The sequence below is a fragment of the Pristiophorus japonicus genome, chromosome 7 (genome assembly GCF_044704955.1).
Source record: "Pristiophorus japonicus isolate sPriJap1 chromosome 7, sPriJap1.hap1, whole genome shotgun sequence".
In the NCBI taxonomy this organism is placed as follows: Eukaryota; Metazoa; Chordata; class Chondrichthyes; family Pristiophoridae; genus Pristiophorus; species Pristiophorus japonicus.
In genome coordinates this window covers 12,216,397-12,236,153 of record NC_091983.1, presented here as the reverse complement: position 1 = coordinate 12,236,153, position 19,757 = coordinate 12,216,397, and the positions used below count along the sequence as shown (strand labels likewise).

General features: G+C 45.1%; 1 protein-coding gene across 2 annotated transcripts in view; it reads right to left on the bottom strand.

Moving 5' to 3' along the window:
* LOC139267059 (katanin p60 ATPase-containing subunit A1-like) overlaps positions 1-19,757 on the bottom strand; it is an 83,288-nt gene that overhangs the window by 27,896 nt on the left and 35,635 nt on the right. For both annotated transcript variants that reach the window (XM_070884817.1, XM_070884815.1), the window contains exons 6-7: positions 8,942-9,060; positions 8,568-8,673 (exon numbers count right to left, since the gene is read on the bottom strand). In XM_070884817.1, coding sequence (XP_070740918.1) covers positions 8,568-8,673; positions 8,942-9,060 — 225 coding nt within the window. The remainder of the gene's footprint in view (positions 1-8,567; positions 8,674-8,941; positions 9,061-19,757) is intronic.

The window sequence follows — 19,757 nt, the reverse complement described above, 5'->3', positions numbered from 1 at the left end:
TGGACTTCCCCAACATCGGGAACATTCTTCCCGCATCTAACCTGTCCAGTCCCGTCAGAATCTTATACGTTTCTATGAGATCCCCTCTCATCCTACTAAACTCCAGTGAATAAAGGCCCAATTGAACCAGTCTCTCCTCATATGACAGTCCAGCCATCCCTGGAATTAGTCTGGTGAACCTTCGCTGCACTCCCTCAATAGCAAGAATGTCCTTCCTCAGATTAGGAGACCAAAACTGAACACAATATTCCAGGTGAGGCCTCACCAAGGCCCTGTAAAACTGCAGTAAGACCTCCCGGCTCCTATATGCAAATCCCCTAGCTATGAAGGCCAACGTACCATTTGCCTTCTTCACCGCCTGCTGTACCTGCATGCCAACCTTTAATGACTGATGAACCATGACACCCAGGTCTCGTTGCACCTCCCCTTTTCCTAATCTGCCGCCGTTCAGATAATATCCTGCCTTTGTGTTTTTGCCCCCAAAATGGATAACCTCACATTTATCCACATTATACTGCATCTGCCATGCATTTGCCCACTCACCGAACCTGTCCAAGTCACCCTGCAGCCTCTTAGCATCCCCCTCACAGCTCACACTGCCACCCAGTTTAGTGTCATCTGCAAAGTTGGAGATATTACGTTCAATTCCTTCACTGAGCCCTGCGGCACTCCACTAGTCACTGCCTGCCATTCTGAAAAGGACTCGTTTATCCCGACTCTCTGCTTCCTGTCTGCCAACCAGTTCTCTATCCACGTCAGTACATGACCCCCAATACCATGTGCTTTAATTTTGCACACCAATCTCTTGTGTGGGACCTTGTCAAAAGCCTTTTGAAAGTCCAAATACACCACATCCACTGGTTCTCCCTTGTCCACTCTTACCAGTTACATCCTCAAAAAATTCTGGAAGATTTGTCAAGCAGGATTTCCCTTTCATAAATCCATGTTGACTTGGACCGATCCCGACACTGCTTTCCAAATGTGCTGCTATTTCATCCTTAATAATTGATTCCAACATTTTTCCCACTACTGATGTCAGGCTAACCGTCTTCTCTCTCCCTCCTTTCTTAAAAAGTGGTGTTACATTAGCTACCCTCCAGTCCATAGGAACAGATCCAGAGTCGATAGACTGTTGGAAAATGATCACCAATGCATCCACTATTTCTAGGCCTACTTCCTTAAGTACTCTGGGATGCAGACTATCAGGCCCTGGGGATTTATCGACCTTCAATCCCATCAATTTCCCACCTAATAAGGATTTCCTTCAGTTCCTCCTTCTCACTAGACCCTCGGTCCCCTCATATTTCCGGAAGGTTATTCGTGTCTTCCTTTGTGAAGACAGAACCAAAATATTTGTTTAACTGGTCCGCCATTTCTTTGCTCCCCATTATAATTCACCTGAATCTGACTGCAAGGGACCTACGTTTGTTTTCATTAATCTTTTTCTCTTCACATATCTATAGAAGCATTTGCAGTCAGTTTTTTGTTGCCAGAAAGCTTCCTCTCATACTCTATTTCCCCCCCTCCAAATTAAACCCTTTGTCCTCCTCTGCTGTATTACAAAATTCTCCCAGTCCTTAGGTTTGCTGCTTTTTCTGGCCAATTTATAAGCCTCTTCCTTAGATTTAACACTAGCCTTAATTTCCCTTGTTAGCCACCTTCCCCGTTTTATTTTGACTCCAGACAGGGATGTACAATTGTTGAAGTTCATCCATGTGATCTTTAAATGTTTGCCATTGCCTATCCACCGCCAACCCTTTAAGTATCACTCGCCAGTCTATTCTAGCCAATTGACATCTCATACCACCGAAGTTACCCTTCCTTAAGTTCAGGACCCTAGTCTCTGAATTAACTGTGTAACTCCCCATTTTAATAAAGAATTCTACCATATTATGGTCACTCTTCCCCAAGGGGCCTTGCTCAACAAGATTGTTAATTAGTCCTTTCTCATTACACATCACCTAGTCTAGGATGGCCAGCCCTCTAGTTGGTTCCTCGACATAATGGTCTAGGAAACCATCTCTAATACACTCCAGGAAATCCTTCTCCACCGCATTGCTACCAGTTTGGTTAGCCCAATCATTATGTAGATTAAAGTTGCCCATGATAACTGATGTCCCTTTATTGCACGCATCCCTAATTTCTTGTTTGATGCTGTCCCCAACCTCACTACTACTGTTTGGTGGTCTGTACACAACTCCCACTAGCGTTTTCTGCCCTTTGGTATTCCGTAGCTCCACCCATACCGATTCCACATCATCCAAGCTAATATCCTTCCTTACTATTGCAAAAATTTCCTCTTTAACCAGCAACGCCACCCCACCTCCTTTCCTTTCTGTCTGTCCTTCCTAAATGTTCATTACCTCCGTATGTTGAGTTCCCAGCCTTGGTCACCCTGGAGCCATGTCTCCGTGATGCCAATTGCATCATATCCGTTAACTGCTATCTGCGCAGTTAATTCATCCACCTTATTCTGAATACTCCTCGCATTGAGGCACAGAGCCTTCAGGCTTGTCTTATTAACACGCTTTGCCCCTTTAGAATTTTGCTGTAATGCCTTTTTGCCTTGGGTTTCTTTGCCCTCCGCTTTTACTTTTCTTCTTTCTATCTTTTGTTTCTGCCCCCATTCTACATCACTCTGACTCCCTGCATAGGTTCCCATCCTCCTGCCACATTAAGTTTAACCCCTCCCCAACAGCACTAGCAAACACTCCCCCTAGGACATTGGTTTCGCTCCTACCCAGGTGCAGACCGTCCGGTTTGTACTGGTCCCACCTCCCCCAGAACCGGTTCCAATGTCCCAGGAATTTGAATCCCTCCCTTCTGCACCATTTCTCAAGCCACGTATTCATGAGCTCTCTTGCGATTCCTACTCTGACTAGCACGTGGCACTGGTAGCAATCCTAAGATTACTACTTTTGAGGTCCTACTTTTTAAATTTAGCTCCTAGCTCCCTAAATTCATCTTGTAGGACCTCATCCCGTTTTTTTTAACCAATATCATTGGTACCTATATGCACCACGACAACTGGCTGTTCAAACTCCCTCTTCAAAATGTCCTGCACCCGCTCCGAGACATTCTTGACCCTTGTACCAGGGAGGCAACATACCATCCTGGAGTCTCGGTTGCGGCCGCAGAAACGTCTATCTATTCCCCTTACAATTGAATCCCCTATCACTATAGCTCTCCCATTCTTTTTCCTGCCCTTCTGTGCAACAGAGCCAGCCACGGTGCCATGAACTTGGCTGCTGCTGCCCTCCCCTGATGAGTCATCCCCCCCAACAGTACCCAAAGCGGTGTATCTGTTTTGCAGGGGGATGACCGCAAGGGACCCCTGCACTACCTTCCTTCCACTGTTCTTCCTGTTGGTAACCCATCCCCTATCTGGCTGTATACCCTTTACCTGCGGTGTGGCCAACTCACTAAACGTACTAGTCACGTCATTCGCAGCATCGTGGATGCTCCAGAGTAAATCTACCTGCAGATCCAGTGCCGCAACGCGGCCCGTCAGGTACTGCTAGCGGATGCACTTCCTGCACATGTAGTCGTCCCTGATTTCCCACATAGCACAGGAGGAGCATAACACGTGTCCGAGCTCTCCTGCCATGACTTAACCCTTAGATTAACTTAATTCGGCAACAATGCTAAAAGGTTATTTACTGATTAAAAAAAAAGAAGCCAAGAAGAAGCAAGAAAGAGAAAATCAGAACTACGAATGCCAGTACATTCATATATTTCATGTCGTGGAGGCCCCGACCCGAGTGAGAACACCAGGTCAGGGCCATAAAAGGAGCAGCCTCAGGGAACAGCGCGAGCTGGTGCAGGAGGGCAACGGCAGCGAAGAGTGATGTCATCAAGGTCCAGGTCGATGATTGGAGCGTGGGCAGATACAGCAGGAGCGGCGAGATCGGGCGAAGGAGTGGCGAGATGTGGAGGGATGTGATTGGGGCCCAGGAAAGGCGCGAGTTCGGGGCCCAGAAGACGCGAGGACCCAGGGGCAGCACAGGTCAACCCACACTGCAATATGTGTGCACACTAGGTCCATGCAGCAGAGCTGGTCTCCAGTCGTCTTGGGTAATACTTGCCACTGGACCAAGACCTAGCTCTGTCAAGCCTGTGTGGTGGCTGGTGTGCAACGGCCACCCCACGTTAAAAAAATCCACACACAGGCATCTTCCACCCTTGAGGATATAGTTCGGGTCCTTCATTGAAACACCTGTGAACTCATCCTTTTTTGGCATGGAAGCAGGTCATCCTCGTTTCGAGGGACCGCCTATGATGATGATATTTATTTGTATATATTTATCACATATCAATACTGAGAAGAATGAAATTAAAACATGACATGTCTATCATATTCACTTACCTTTTTCCTCTCCATTAGTTTTCCCCTCCTTCTTTTATTCTCTTTTTTTTTTGTCTTTTTATTTCTGTGCAATTGAAGCAGCCATTGCAGAACTATACAGAAAGAGGAGAGGAGTGAAGCCGCCACCAAGGTTTGACTGCTTCGCTCAAAGAAGACAAACCTCAAGGTTATACCTGCAAGGGCTTCCCATTTTCTTCCAGTGCAGTGCCTTCTCTGCAACACGGACAAGAACATTGTGGAGAGACACAGCCGAAAGAAAGAGGGGGGCTGGTACAATATGAGACTAAAACTGCAGGTAAGCTGCTCCTTTTAGCAGAAACCCACAAAGATGAGGCAATTCTGTTGCATATCCATGGACAAGATCGTGTTGCCCTTGAAGCAAGGTATCATCTTAGCTGCTAACAGATCTACACCAGATTTCTGACCAGAAAGGAGCAGAAAGGCCCTACGGAAGGCAACCTCTACCAGACAGGATAGAGGCACTTCTGTGATACATGATAGAGGGCAGGATTGTAAAGAACCATGAAGTTTTTAGAATGATGAAGCTGAACAGTTTGTTTAAGAAATGCATTTTTGAGAAAGAGGGTATCGATGCTTCTTCTTATAAAATGTATAATCTTAAACATAGAATGCAGAAATCTTATAATTTCTTGAAATTTCTCAGATCATCACACAGTAATGAGAGTGATCTTGTTTTTGTAGAAGATCTTGCCACAAAAGTTGTTGAGGAGGCAGTCAGAGATTTGCTTTCAGAAACAAGCACAAGTGAGACCGACATAGACATGGATACTAGCATGGATCCTGGAGCCATAACGAAAGTAAAGGGTAGAGAGAGATTGCTCTGAAAGCAGATCGGAACTTATTTGCCAGACAAATAGTTGTTGGAACAGTGAGAAAAGTGGCCATTGACGAGATGCTGGTTCATACGTTAGGACCATTGCTCTTGCCTCTCGATAATCATGATGGATCCCTCATCAAGACAAACAAAGCCAAGCTCTTACACTTTCTTGAAGGGTCAGTCAACCCACCCCCTATCATTGATGGGATCCCAAGTGATTCAACATGGGTGTGGGATGTTATGGCATTGATTCAAGTCATGAAATCAACATTTGGACAGTTTGCTGACCAAGTACTGAAAATTCTTGAGACAAGCAAAGATGATCCAGAGATACAAGACCAACAGCATCAAAAGTGGTGAAAGGGGTCGGAGGTCAGTTGCAGGAACTCTAATCACCAAAATCTTCTCTCCTGACCAGAAAATTCCAAAGCAGTGGACATAATTTGTGTCTTGCGGTGACAAGCAAAATCTTCTCCAATTCATCTATGAAAGATGGTGCAAGTCTGCAAAGGAGATTATTGATGTTGTAACACTCTTTGTTGGACACGAATGCAAGTTGTGATCCTGACCAACTGATCCACCACAGAATCGGGTTGAAGCAAAGCTGTATCATTGCACCAAAGCTCTTCTCGATCTTCTTTGCTGCAATGCTACATCTCACCGTCAGTAAGTTTCCCGCTGGAGTGGAGACAATCTATGGAACAAACGGGAAAGTGTTCAATCTCCGTCACCTTCAGACCAGATCCAAGGTTGTGCCATCCTCTGTCATCAAATTACAATATGTAGTTGATGCTTGCGTCTGCTCTCATTCGGAGGACGAACTCCAAACTATCGTCAACATGTTCATTGTAGCGTACGAGCTGTAGAGTATGGGCCTTACACTAAACATCCGTAAAACAAAGGTACTCTATCAACCTGACCCCGCCACACAGCACTGTCCCCCGATTATCAAAATCCATGATGAGGCCTTGGACAACGTGGACCATTTTCCATACCTCGGGAGCCTACTGTCAACAAGGGCAGATGTTGATGACGAGGTCCAACATTGCCTTCAGTATGCCAGCGCAGCCTTTGGTCGCCTGAGGATAGTGTTTGAAGACCAAAATCTTAAAACCGGCACAAAGCTCATGGTCTACAGAGCAGTAATGATACCTGCCCTCATATAGAAACATAGAAAATAGGTGCAGGAATAGGTCATTCGGCCCTTCGAGCCTGCACCACCATTCAATATCATGGCTGATCATTCCCTCAGTACCCCTTTCCTGCTTTCTCTCCATACCCCTTGACCCCTTCAGCTGTAAGGGCCATATTTAACTCCCTCTTGAACATATCCAATGAACTGGCATCAACAACTCTCTGCAGTAGGGAATTCCACAGGTTAACAACTCTGAGTGAAAAAGTTTCTCATCTCAGTCCTAAATGGCTTACCCCTTATTCAGACTAGGCCCCTGGTTCTGGACTTCCCCAACATCGGGAACATTCTTCCTGCATCCAACCTGTCCAGTCCCGTCAGAATTTTTTATATGTTTCAATGAGATCCCCTCTCATCCTTCTAAACTCCAGTCGATCCAGTCTCTCCTCATAGGTCAGCCCTGCCATCCCGGGAATCAGTCTGGTGAACTTTCGCTGCACTCCTTCAATAGCAAGAATGTTTTTCCTCAGATTAGGAGACCAAAACTGAACACAATATTCCAGGTGAGGCCTCACCAAGGCCCTGTACAACTGCAGTAAGACCTCCCTGCTCCTATACGCAAATCCCCTAGCTATGAAGGCCAACATACCATTTGCCTTCTTCACCGCCTGCTGTACCTGTATGCCAACTTTCAATGACTGATGTACCATGACACCCAGATCTTGCCGCACCTCCCCTTTTCCTAATCTGCCGCCTTTCAGATAATATTCTGCCTTTGTGTTTGGGCAGCACTTGGGCTCGACCAAGTTCGGGCCCATAGGGTTTCACTGTTTTTCAGGGTGTGATTCAGTGAGTGCTCTGTATGGAATGGGGAAGGTGAAATCAGCGAAAGTCCTGATCGCCAACAAAGAACACTGTTCGACATTTAAGAAGTTATGGACCTCATTTGCTGTTTCACAATTCCTTTTTGAAGAACTAGAGGCATACACTTGTGAACTCTATGGACAGAGTGGATGCAGAGATGTGAACCAGGCCGGCCAGATGTCAAATATTCAAGACCGGAAGTTATGCAGTGAAGTGCTTGCCACCAAATAAAGATTCACTGTACAAGCATATACAGTGTGCCAATTACCAGTCTGCAATTCACAAGCGACGTCTTGAGAACATACCGGAAATCCCATCTCCAAAGGATCATGGATGGAAACTTTATGATGTACTTGTCACAGACTGGATGACACTTCCTCTAGCACCAGCAAGTGTAATGGAGCTTGCACATTGTTCAAGCAAAAAGACCCAGTGTGCACAAGGAAGGTGCTCCTGTCTTCGCAACAAGCTACCTTGCACTGACATCTGCTCGTGTGTAGGTTGGGAGAATGTTGCATCTTTGCCCGAGACTTCTAGGGCTGAGGAAACAGATACCCTTGATTCTGATGATGATTCATAGATATACATTCCTTTTCAGCCTCTAACTTTTTTTCATATCTATTTTTTTTTCAGTACTTCTATCTTTAAAAAAAAAATCAATACCATTACTTTTATTATAATTATTTTTATAATTATATGGTTGACAAATGAGTGCAGCTGTTCATCTGAAATGTCAATAAGTGTGTATAAAATAAATGGTTGCTATGGTAGATTTCTTTCTTAGCAATGGACATAAAAACAAAATTTAGATTTATAGATAACTGCGCCATATGATGTGTCCAGACCTCAGATGTTCTCAGTGATACTTCTTTTCACCTATTCTTACACTATCTATGCTAAAAAATTTAGCAGTAGCACTGATGTCACTTTTGCTAAGGAAAAGAAAGTACATAGCAACAATTTTTAGGTTTTTCTTTCTTTTTTGGCCATTTCTCGGTAACTCTCAATTTTCAGACTTGGGAACATTTGGTTTTTGCTTCAGATACATATGTTTAACATATTTAGCATGGTTCTAGGTAGTTCCCACACGGAGACCACGGAACTAAAAATCTAGGCAAGAAAACAAGTCCACATGGGTTAAGAAAAATTAGCACTCTGGCTATTTACTTGTCAGGTGAGCAAGTAATCCGGAAATGAGCCCTGGTAGTACAAAATACATGGAACCTGCTGAATGGACTAAGCTTGATGGGCCAAGTGGTCTTTACCATTCCATAGTTTAAGCTGTGATGTATATCACTAGGGTAAGTATACACCCAAAGGGTTTGACTGGATAGCCTTTTACCAGGACATGTTGAATATTATCTTACTTTCCAAGGTCGTCTGATTCCTTTAAAGAAATCTGGCATCCACATGGGTAGAACTACTGCTTCTTCCAGTAATTTTTTTGCTACCACCAAGTCTGCTATATCATCCCTAAAAACACAATAGATTGAGTTAATTGTTGATCCAGAATTTTACAATTATCTAATTCTTACTGTTAGGACAAGAAAACAAAAACCAAAGTCGGTCTTTGATAAAACATTACTCTTAAAAACATACATTAAATAAAATGGATGTACTTTCATTTTTGACTATATTACATTGCATTATTTCACATCAGAATTGGCAAATGTACAGACAATTCCAACAATTGTATCAGATTGTAGACACAAAGAATTATAGACACAAAGATTTTACTCACCATCGAACATTTGGGTTTTGTGATATTATATCTCTCTCCAAAACTTCTACTAAGTCTCGGTCATTTCCAGAACCATCAAATTTTTTGGGCTCACTTTCAGCGGTATCAATCGGTTTAATCTATAATAATTCAGATTAACATATTAGATGAATTCTTAAACTTCATAAGCTCTGCTAAATTCCTTTACATTTACGACATCCCACTGAAAAGTGCATTTGGTAAAAATCTAGGGCAATGTAAGTGACTGTGAATATATTCTAAGTTTTCATAAAAATAAAAAACTGGATTGCATTAGAAGTATATATGGTGTCTAGATTATATTCCAAGTAACCATGCATCAACCATGGCTCAGTTGGTAGCACTCTGAATCAGGAGGTCGTGCGTTCAAGTCCCACTCCAGAGGCTTCAACACATAATTCTAGGCTGATGATCCAGTGCAGTGCTGAGGGAGTGCTACACTGTTGGGGTTGACATCTTTCGGATGAGACATTAAACCTTCCCTCTCAGGTGGATGTAAAAGATCCCATGGCACTATTTTGAAGAAGAGCAGGGGAGCTCTCCCTGGTGCCCTGGCCAATATTTATCCCTTAACCAAAATAACAAAAACAGATTATCTGGTCATTATCACATTGCTGTTTGTGGGAGCTTGCTGTGCGCAAGTTGGCTGCTGTGTTTCCCACATTACAACAGTAACTACACTCCAAAGGTTCTTCATTGGCTGTAAAGTACATTGAGATGTCTGCTGGGCGTGAAAGGCGCTATATAAATGCAAGTCTTTCTTTACTTTATTATGGCATAGGACATCCATGATAGGGACATAGATAATGTAGCGTGCTTCAGTTACAATTTACCTAATAATTCTGAAAATCTACACTTCTATCCTTCGCTGCAGGGAGCTACCATGCAGGCCCGATACTGACTATTCATCACTTTATATAATATATAACTTCTTACAGCAAAATTCTAAAGGGGCAAAGTGTGTTAGAAAGACAAGCCTGAAGGCTCTGTGCCTCTATGCGAAGAGTATTCGGAATAAGCACATAAGAACATAAGAATTAGGAACAGGAGTAGGCCATCTAGCCCCTCGAGCCTGCTCCGCCATTCAATAAGATCATGGCTGATCTGGTCGTGGACTCAGCTCCACTTACCCGCCCTCTCCTTGTAACCCTTAATTCCCTTATTGCTTAAAAATCTATCTATCTTTGACTTGAAAACATTCAATGAGCCAGCCTCAACTGCTTCCTTGGGCAGAGAATTCCACAGATTCACAACCCTCTGGGAGAAGAAATTCTTTCTCAACTCGGTTTTAAATTGGCTCTTCCGTATTTTGAGGCTGTGCCCCCTAGTTCTAGTCTCCCCCATCACTGGAAACAACCTCTCGGCCTCTATCTTGTCTATCCCTTTCATGATTTTAAATGTTTCGATAAGATCACCCCTCATCCTTCTGAATTCCAAGGAGTAAAGACCCAGTCTACTCAATCTATCATCATAAGGTAACCCCCTCATTTCTCGAATCAGCCTAGTGAATCGTCTCTGTACCCCTTCCAAAGCTAGTATATCCCTCCTTAAGTAAGGTGACCAAAACTGCACGCAGTACTCCAGGTACGGCCTTACCAATACCTTATACAGTTGCAGCAACACCTCCCTGCTTTTGTACTCCATCCCTTTCGCAATGAAGGCCAACATTCCATTCGCCTTCCTGATAACCTGCTGCACCTACAAACTAACCTTTTAGGATTCATGCACAAGGACCCCCAGGTCCCTCTGCACCACAGCATGTTGTAATTTCTCCCCATTCAAATAATATTCCCTTTTACTGTTTTTTTTCCCCAAGGTGGATGACCTCACACTTTCCGACATTGTATTCCATCTGCCAAACCTTAGCCCATTCGCTTAACCTATCTAAATCTCCTTGTAGCCTCTCTCTGTCCTCTACACAACCCGCTTTCCCACTAATCTGTGTGTCATCTGCAAATTTTGTTACACTACACTCTGTCCCCTCCTCTAGGTCATCTATGTATATTGTAAACAGTTGTGGTCCCAGCACTGATCCCTGTGGCACACTGATTTCCAACCGGAAAAGGACCCATTTATCCCGACTCTCTGCTTTCTGTTCGCCAGCCAATTCTCTATCCATGCTAATACATTTCCTCTGACTCCGCGTACCTTTATCTTCTGCAGTAACCTTTTGTGTGGCACCTTATCGAATGCCTTTTGGAAATCTAAATACACCACATCCATCGGTACACCTCTATCCACCATGCTCGTTATATCCTCAAAGAATTCCAGTAAGTTAGTTAAACATGATTTCCCTTTCATGAATCCATGCTGCGTCTGCTTGATTGCACTATTCCTATCCAGATGTCCCGCTATTTCTTCCTTAATGATAGTTTCAAGCATTTTCCCCACTACAGATGTTAAACTATAGTTACCTGCCTTTTGCCTGCCCCCTTTTTTTAAACAGAGGCGTTACATTAGCTGCTCTCCAATCCGCTGGTACCTCCCCAGAGTCCAGAGAATTTTGGTAGATTATAACAAATGCATCTGCTATAACTTCCGCCATCTCTTTTAATACCCTGGGATGCATTTCATCAGGACCAGGGGACTTGTCTACCTTCAATCCCATTAGTCTGTCCAGCACTACATCCCTAGTGATAGTGATCATCTCAAGGTCCTCCCTTCCCACATTCCTATGACCAGCAATTTTTGGCATGGTTTTTGTGTCTTCCACTGTGAAGACGGAAGCAAAATAATTGTTTAAGGTCTCAGCCATTTCCACATTTCCCATTATTAAATCCTCCTTTTCATCTTCTAAGGGACCAACATTTACTTTAGTCACTCTTTTCCGTTTTATAAATCTGTAAAAGCTTTTACTATCTGTTTTTATGTTTTGCGCAAGTTTACCTTCGTAATCTATCTTCCCTTTCTTTATTGCTTTTTTAGTCATTCTTTGCTGTTGCTTAAAATCTTCCCAATCCTCTAGTTTCCCACTAACCTTGGCCACCTTATACGCATTGGTCTTTGATTTGATACTTTCCTTTATTTCCTTGGTTATCCACGGCTGGTTATCTCTTCTCTTGCCACCCTTCTTTTTCACTGGAATATATTTTTGTTGCGCATTATGAAAGAGCTCCTTAAAAGTCCTCCACTGTTCCTCAATTGTGCCACCGTTTAGTCCTTGTTCCAGTCTACTTTAGCCAACTCTGCCCTCATCCCACTGCAGTCCCCTTTGTTTAAGCATAGTACTCTCGTTTCTGACACAACTTCCTCATCCTCAATCTGTATTACAAATTCAACCATACTGTGATCACTCATTCCGAGAGGATCTTTTACGAGGAGATCGTTTATTTTTCCTGTCTCGTTACACAGGACCAGATCCAAAATGGCTTACTCCCTTGTAGGCTCTGTTACATACTGTTCTAAGAAACAATCCCGTATGCATTCTATGAATTACTCCTCCAGGCTACCCCCTGCGATTTGATTCGACCAATCGATGTGTAGGTTAAAATCCCCCATAACTACTGCCGTTCCTTTTTCACATGCCTCCATTATTCCCTTGATTATTGCCCGCCCCACCATGAAGTTATTATTTGGGGGCCTATAAACTACGCCGACCAGTGACTTTTTCCCCTTACTATCTCTAATCTCCACCCACAATGATTCAACATTTAGTTCATTGGAGCCAATATCATCCCTCACAACTGCCCTGATATCATCCCTTATTAACAGAGCTACCCCACCTCCCTTCCCTTCCTGCCTATCTTTCCGAATCGTCAGATACCCCTGTACGTTTAATTCCCAGTCCTGGCCACCTTGCAACCATGTCTCTGTAATGGCCACCAAATCATACCCATTTGTAATGATTTGTGCCGTCAACTCATTTACTTTATTTCTAATGCTGCGTGCATTTAGGTAGAGTGTTTTCATCCTAGTTTTTAAACCATGATTTTTAGTTTTTACCCCTCCTGCAGCCCTTTTATATTCAGTGGTCCTTTTTGATTCTTGCCTTTGGTTTCTCTGCCCTCCACTTTTACTCATCTCTTTTCTGTCTTTTGTTTTTGTCTCCTTTTTGTTTCCCTCTATCTCCCTGTATTGGTTCCCATTCCCCTGCCATATTAGTTTAACTCCTCATCAACAGCACGAGCAAACACTCCCCCGAGGACATTGGTTCAGGTCCTGCCCAAGTGCAGACCGTCCGGTTTGTACTGGTCCCACCTCCCCCAGAACCTGTTCCAATGCCCCACGAATTTGAATCCCTCCCTGCTGCACCACTGCTCAAGCCACGTATTCATCTGTGCTATCCTGCGATTCCTACTCTGACTAGCACGTGGCACTGGTAGCAATCCCGAGATTACTACTTTTGAGGTCCTACTTTGTAATTTAACTCCTCGCTCCTTAAATTCGTCTCTTAGGACCTTATCCCTTTTTTTTTTACCTATGTCGTTGGTACCAATGTGCACCACGACAACTGGCTGTTCTCCCTCCCTTTTCAGAATGTCCTGCACTCGCTCGGAGACATCCTTGACCCTTGCACCAGGGAGGCAACATACCATCCTGGACTCTCGATTGGACAAATTAACTGCGCAGATAGCAGTTAACAGGTATGATGTAATTAGCATCCCGGCGACATGGCTCCAGGGTGACCAAGGCTGGGAACTCAACATCCATGTGTATTCAACATTTAGGAAGGATAGACAGAAAGGAAAAGGAGGCGGAGTGGCATTGCTGGTTAAAGAGGAAATTAATGCAATAGTAAGAAAGGACATTAGCTTGGATGATGTGGAATCGGTATGGGTGGAGCTGCGGAATACCAAGGGGCAGAAAACGCTAGTGGGAGTTGTGTACAGACCACCAAACAGTAGTAGTGAGGTTGGGGACAGCATCAAAGAAGAAATAAGGGATGCATGCAATAAAGGTACAGCAGTTATCATGGGTGGCTTTAATCTACATATTGATTGGGCTAACCAAAATGGTAGCAATACGGTGAAGGAGGATTTCCTGGAGTGCATTAGGGATGGTTTTCTAGACCAATATGTCGAGGAACCAACCAGGGGGCTGGCCATCCTAGACTGGGTGATGTGTAATGAGAAAGGACTAATTAGAAATCTTGTTGAGCGAGACCCCTTGGGGAAGAGTGACCATAACATGGTAGAATTCTTTATTAGGATAGAGAGTGACACAGTTAATTCAGAAACTAGGGTCCTGAACTTAAGGAAAGGTAACTTCGATAGTTTGAGGCGTGAATTAGCTTGAGTCGACTGGCAAATGATACTTAAAGAGTTGACGGTGGACAGGCAATGGCAAACATTTAAAGATCACATGGATGAACTTCAGCAATTGTACATCCCTGTCTGGAATAAAAATAAAACGGGGAAGGTAGCTCAACCATGGCTAACATGGGAAATTAAGGATAGTGTTAAATCCAAGGAAGAGGCATATAGGACTGAAGGTTCGGGCCGCACCGAGAACGGCGCAGCCCTGAGCTGGATGCCTGTCCTTCGCGCCCAAAAGTGCGCAGGAAAAAAACTGCGAGATTCTCCGGCTCCTCGGAGCTCTAAGCCAGCTTGGTGCGGCGCACAGATCACAGCGGGGGATGAAGCCAGACACTCGCGCCGATTCTGTAAGCAATGGGGGGGCGGGTCTAATTCAAATGAGGCAACGTCGTGCCGGCAACCCTGCGCGTGCGCGTTGGAGCATGCGTGCACGCGCAGTGTGAAACAAACATTGGCACTCGGCCATTTTTAAAGGGACTGGAGGAAAAGTGAAGATTTGTCTCTTGGACCCCTGGAAAAGCTTGCGATTTAATTTTTGTGATATTTGTGTGTGTGAAGGAGTGCTTTAGCAGCACTGTTGAATAAATCACCTGCTAAAATCAGTGATTTCAGCTTATCACTGCTAAACTTGCAGAACCGGTGCTGCATTGGTGCATGCAAATTCAGGACTGTGTGTTTTGAGAAATAAGAGTGCCAATTCAACTTTGCAATGGATCAACGTCCACCAAGAACAAAGAATTTTTTGCATGAGGAAGTTAGTCAATGTAATTGAGCAGAGATGGCAACAACAGAGGTCGCATAAAAGTGCCACCAAAAGAAATGAAGAAACGCTGGAACCAAGTTGCAGAAGATTACTGCGCAGTGGTGCATACCATGAGATCTGGAAGCCAGTGTAAAAGGAACTGGCACGACCTTGGTCAAGTAGTTTGTGTAAGTAATATTTCCTATTTTTAATTTAATCGTAATTGTAACCTAGCTATCTGTATGACCCACCTTGCAGACTGACACACTCTGTAAAAAGTTATATTTTACTCTTTGCAGAAGAAATTGGCCCACAACAAAAGGGAGGCAACTCGGACAGGAGGAGGCGTGCCCAATCTGCATCCACTGACACCCTTGGAACAAAGGGTAGCTGCTATGATGAGTCGTACATGGAGAAAAGCAATCGGTACAGCACAAGCTGGGCCCGCACGCGAGGAAGAGGGCAAGTCCTGAAAATGCATCGTGGCTCTTTAAATCAACCTGCTGCCTGGCCTGCTATGTGTGAGAGTACTCACGCCACCCACCCGGCCCCCTCCCTTGCTGTTAAACATTTGACTGTTCTGATGTATTTTGCAGAACATGATGATGATGATGATGATGATGATGATGACGACGATGCTGCTGCTGCCAACCCTGAGGATCCTGAGGGTACAGAACAAGAACCAGTATAACCAGCTGCGGACGATCCAGACTGGATGATGGCAGCGATGACTGAAATGTCTGCAGGGGAGAGCTTCCAATTTAATGTTTATGAGCCCCCATCAAGGGGCATCAGAGTTTCAACCCCTAGCATAGGTCTTGGTTCTACCTTCCATGGTTTCGCTTCCGATGTTGCGGGTCCCAGTGGTGCTGCTGGTATAATGCAGCATTCTACAGTCAGTGCACTACCGTCCCAGCCTGCGCCTCCCTCTCGCATAGGTTCTGGTTCCACCTACTATGGTTTTGATTCCGACGCTGCGAGTCCCAGAGCTGCTGCTGATATCATGGAGCAGTTTACACCCATTCGTCCAACATCCCAGCCCACGGCTCACACTCGAGTGCTGTCGTCTGGAACACCGAGCGTCCCACCATCCCAGCCCGAGCCTCTCTCTCTAGTACTGCCGTCTGCAACACAGAGCGTCCCACAGTCCCAGCCCGCGGCTCCATGTGTAGTGGTGCCGCTTGCAACACCAAGCGTCCCACCGTCCGTGCCCGCGCCTCCCAGTGTAGTGGTGCCACGAGGCAGACCCAGGCAGAGGAGAAGGAGATTGGAGACACGTTCTCCTGAGATGCAGCGTGCAACAGATGCGGCTCAGGTTGTGGCATTGGGTTTGGAGATTAATGAGCTTACCCGATCACTCATTGGTGGCGTCAGTGCAGTAGGTGAAGAGTTGACGGTCCTGACGGGAGAAATAGCAGTAATGACATGGGAACTTAGGGAGGGAATGTCCAAGGGAGTGCAATCGACGGCACAGGCCGTCAGGGAGGGCATGCAAGTGTCAGCACAGGCCGTCAGGGTGGGCCTGGTTGAGGTAGCTGTTGCAATAAGGGCACACAGCCCGGCCAATCAAATGACACCCCCATAAAAAAAGTGAACATTCACTGAGATATGGATGAGACATGGTTGCAGCCTTTCTTTGCTGCTTTTGTTCTTGATCTTGATGTAGCTGTAGTAGCGTTTTTCAAATTGAAATTGTTTTCTAAGTTTTGTAACTTTACAACTTATAAGTGATCTTATGGTTTTTAAGTGATCTTCAAGAGTTGTTTTAAAAAGTATAGTTTGATACAACAAATATTTTATTACAGTGACGTTAACTTTTCAATAAAATATTTTTTCATTAAAACTGTTTCATGTTCCATTAACACAACACAACGTAGGAACAACTGCAAAGAATAAACATGTCCATGCGCAACAGTGGTCGCAGAGCCCTCAGGCATCAGTAGTTGAAGCGTTCACGGATGAGCTGCTGGCGCAAGGCTCGAGCAATCGTTAAAGGGGCACGATGGACGGCCCTCCTCCGACCTCGTGCTCCGGCATCAGGCACTTGCATGCTTTCCTGATCATCGTCATCATCCACATCCTGCTGTTCCATAATATTATCATCATGCACTGGACCCTCACGTCGGTCTTCTGGTTCCACTATCAGCTCCTGCTGCCTCATGATGGCTAAGTTATGAAACATGCAGCACACAACAGTGAAATGACCGACAATCTGAGGAGAGTATAGCAATTGTCCTCCAGAATGGTCCAGGCATCGGAATCGTTGTTTCAATATGCCAATGGTCCTCTCAATGATGCTGCGCGTCGCAATGTGCGCCATGTTGTATTGACGATCAGCTTCTGTCCGAGTCACGCGTAGGGGCATCATGAGCCAGGTGGTCGGGCCGTACCCTTTGTCTCCCAGTAGCCAGCTCTGCCCCCCAGTAGCCAGCTCTGCCCATCTGGCTGCTGCTCAAACATGTCAGATAGAATGCTGTCGCGTAGGATGAACGCATCGTGGGTGCTGCCAGGGTATCTCACATCGACTGACATGATGCGCTGCTTGTCGTCACACACGAGCTGCACATTCATAGAGTGGAAACCTTTCCTATTTCGGTACTGCTCAGAATCCTTCACATTGCTCACAAGGCTATGTGGGTACAATCAATGCAGCCCTGTACCTTTGGGAAGCCGGCAATCCTGAAGAAGCCCACAGTCCTCTCATGGATCGCTTGTGCGGTCATTGGGAAATTGATGAGGTCATTCCTTCGCGCATACAGTGCAGCTGTGACCTGGTAAATGCAGGCATGTATTGTACGTTGAGAGATGGCACACACATCTCCAGTTGTAGCCTGAAACGATTCCGAGGCATAGAAAGAAAGTGCAGCTGTTAGCTTCACTGCAACAGACAGGGCAGTTGGCGTTCTGCTTCTGGGCTGAAAATCTGCTCTCAGCATATCACAGATCTCAGTGACAACTTCTCTGCGAAAACGCAGCCTTTTGACACAATCAGCCTCGCTCATGTCCAGGTACGAGCGCCTGGCTCGATATTGTCGACGTGGGTAAGGTCTTCTGCCCATCAACCTACGGGCTACGACGTTCCTGGTGCGGTGAGCTCTAATCAATTCTCTCCTATGCAGTGAATTGATGGCGAACCATTGCATAATACATGGTGTTGACAATGCAGCGCCCATTCTGCAAATTTAAGTTTAAAACTGTCTACGTGGCTGCCTCTCCCTGTCCCTGGCCAAATGGCCTCAGTCCCCCTCACAGTTCGAAGGCTGCTTGATTGCTGTGTATTTGCCTGCCGTCCAGTCACTGACGATGCCCCTATCCCGTGGCCAAATGGCCCTAGTCCCCTCACAGCTCGAAGGCTGCTTGCTGTATCTTCTGCTGCCGTCGAGCCACTGACGCCGCCCCTTTTGAAAAAACAATTCTGTTCCAAAGTGAAACTGTTCTAACTAACTAGAACTGGAGCAAACTAAATGCCGAGAATTGCAATTTTTAAGATACTCCGTTCTAAACCAGTTCCTCCAAAAAAAACAGGAGCAACTCAGGCCGAAACTTGGCCCCATAAATTAGCCAGAAAAAGCAGCAAACCTGAGGACTGGGAGAAATTTAGAATTCAGCAGAGGAGGACAAAGGGTTTAATTAGGAGGGGGAAAATAAAGTACAAGAAGAAGCTCGCTGGGAACATAAAAACTAACTGCAAAAGCTTCTATAGATATGTGAAGAGAAAAAGATTAGTGAAGACAAACATAGGTCCCTTGCAGTCGGATTCAGGTGAATTTATAATGGGGAACAAAGAAATGGCAGACCAATTGAACACATACTTTGGTTCTGTCTTCACGAAGAAAGACACAAATAACCTTCTGAAGGTACTAGGGGACCGAGGGTCTAGTGAGAAGGAGGAACTGAAGGATATCCTCAATAGGGGGGAAATTAATGGGATTGAAGGCCGATAAATCCCCGGGGCCTGATAGTCTGCATCCCAGAGTACTTAAGGAAGTGGCCCTAGAAATAATGGATGCATTGGTGATCATTTTCCAACAGTCTATCGACTCGAGATCAGTTCCTATGGATTGGAGGGTAGCTAATGTAACACCACTTTTTAAAACGGGAGGGAGAGAAAGCAGGTAATTATAGGCCGGTTAGCCTGACATCAGTGGTGGGAGAAAATGTTGGAATCAATTATTAAGGATGAAATAGCAGCGTATTTGGAAAGCAGTGACAGGATCGGTCCAAGTCAGCATGGATTTATGAAGGGGAAATCATGCTTGACAAATCTTCTGGAATTTTTTTGAGGATGTAACTAGTAGAGTGGACAAGGGAGAACCAGTGGATGTGGTGTATTTGGACTTTCAAAAGGCTTTTGACAAGGTCCCACACAAGGGATTGGTGTGCAAAATCAAAGTACATGGTATTGGGGGTAATGTACTGACGTGGATAGAGAACTGGTTGGCAGACAGGAAGCAGAGAGTCGGGATAAACGGGTCCTTTCCAGAATGGCAGGCAGTGACTAGTGGAGTGCCGCAGGGCTCAGTGCTGGGACCCCAGCTTTTAAAATATACATCAATGATTTGAATGAAGGAATTGAGTGCAATGTCTCCAAGTATGCAGATGACACTAAACTGTGTGGCGGTATGAGCTGTGAGGGGGACACTAAGAGGCTGCAGGGTGACTTAGATAGGTTAGGTGAGTGGGCAAATGCATGGCAGATGCAGTATAATGTGGATAAATGTGGGGCAAAAACGCGAAGACAGATTATTATCTGAATGGTGGCAGATTAGGAAAAGGGGAGGTGCAACGAGACCTGGGTGTC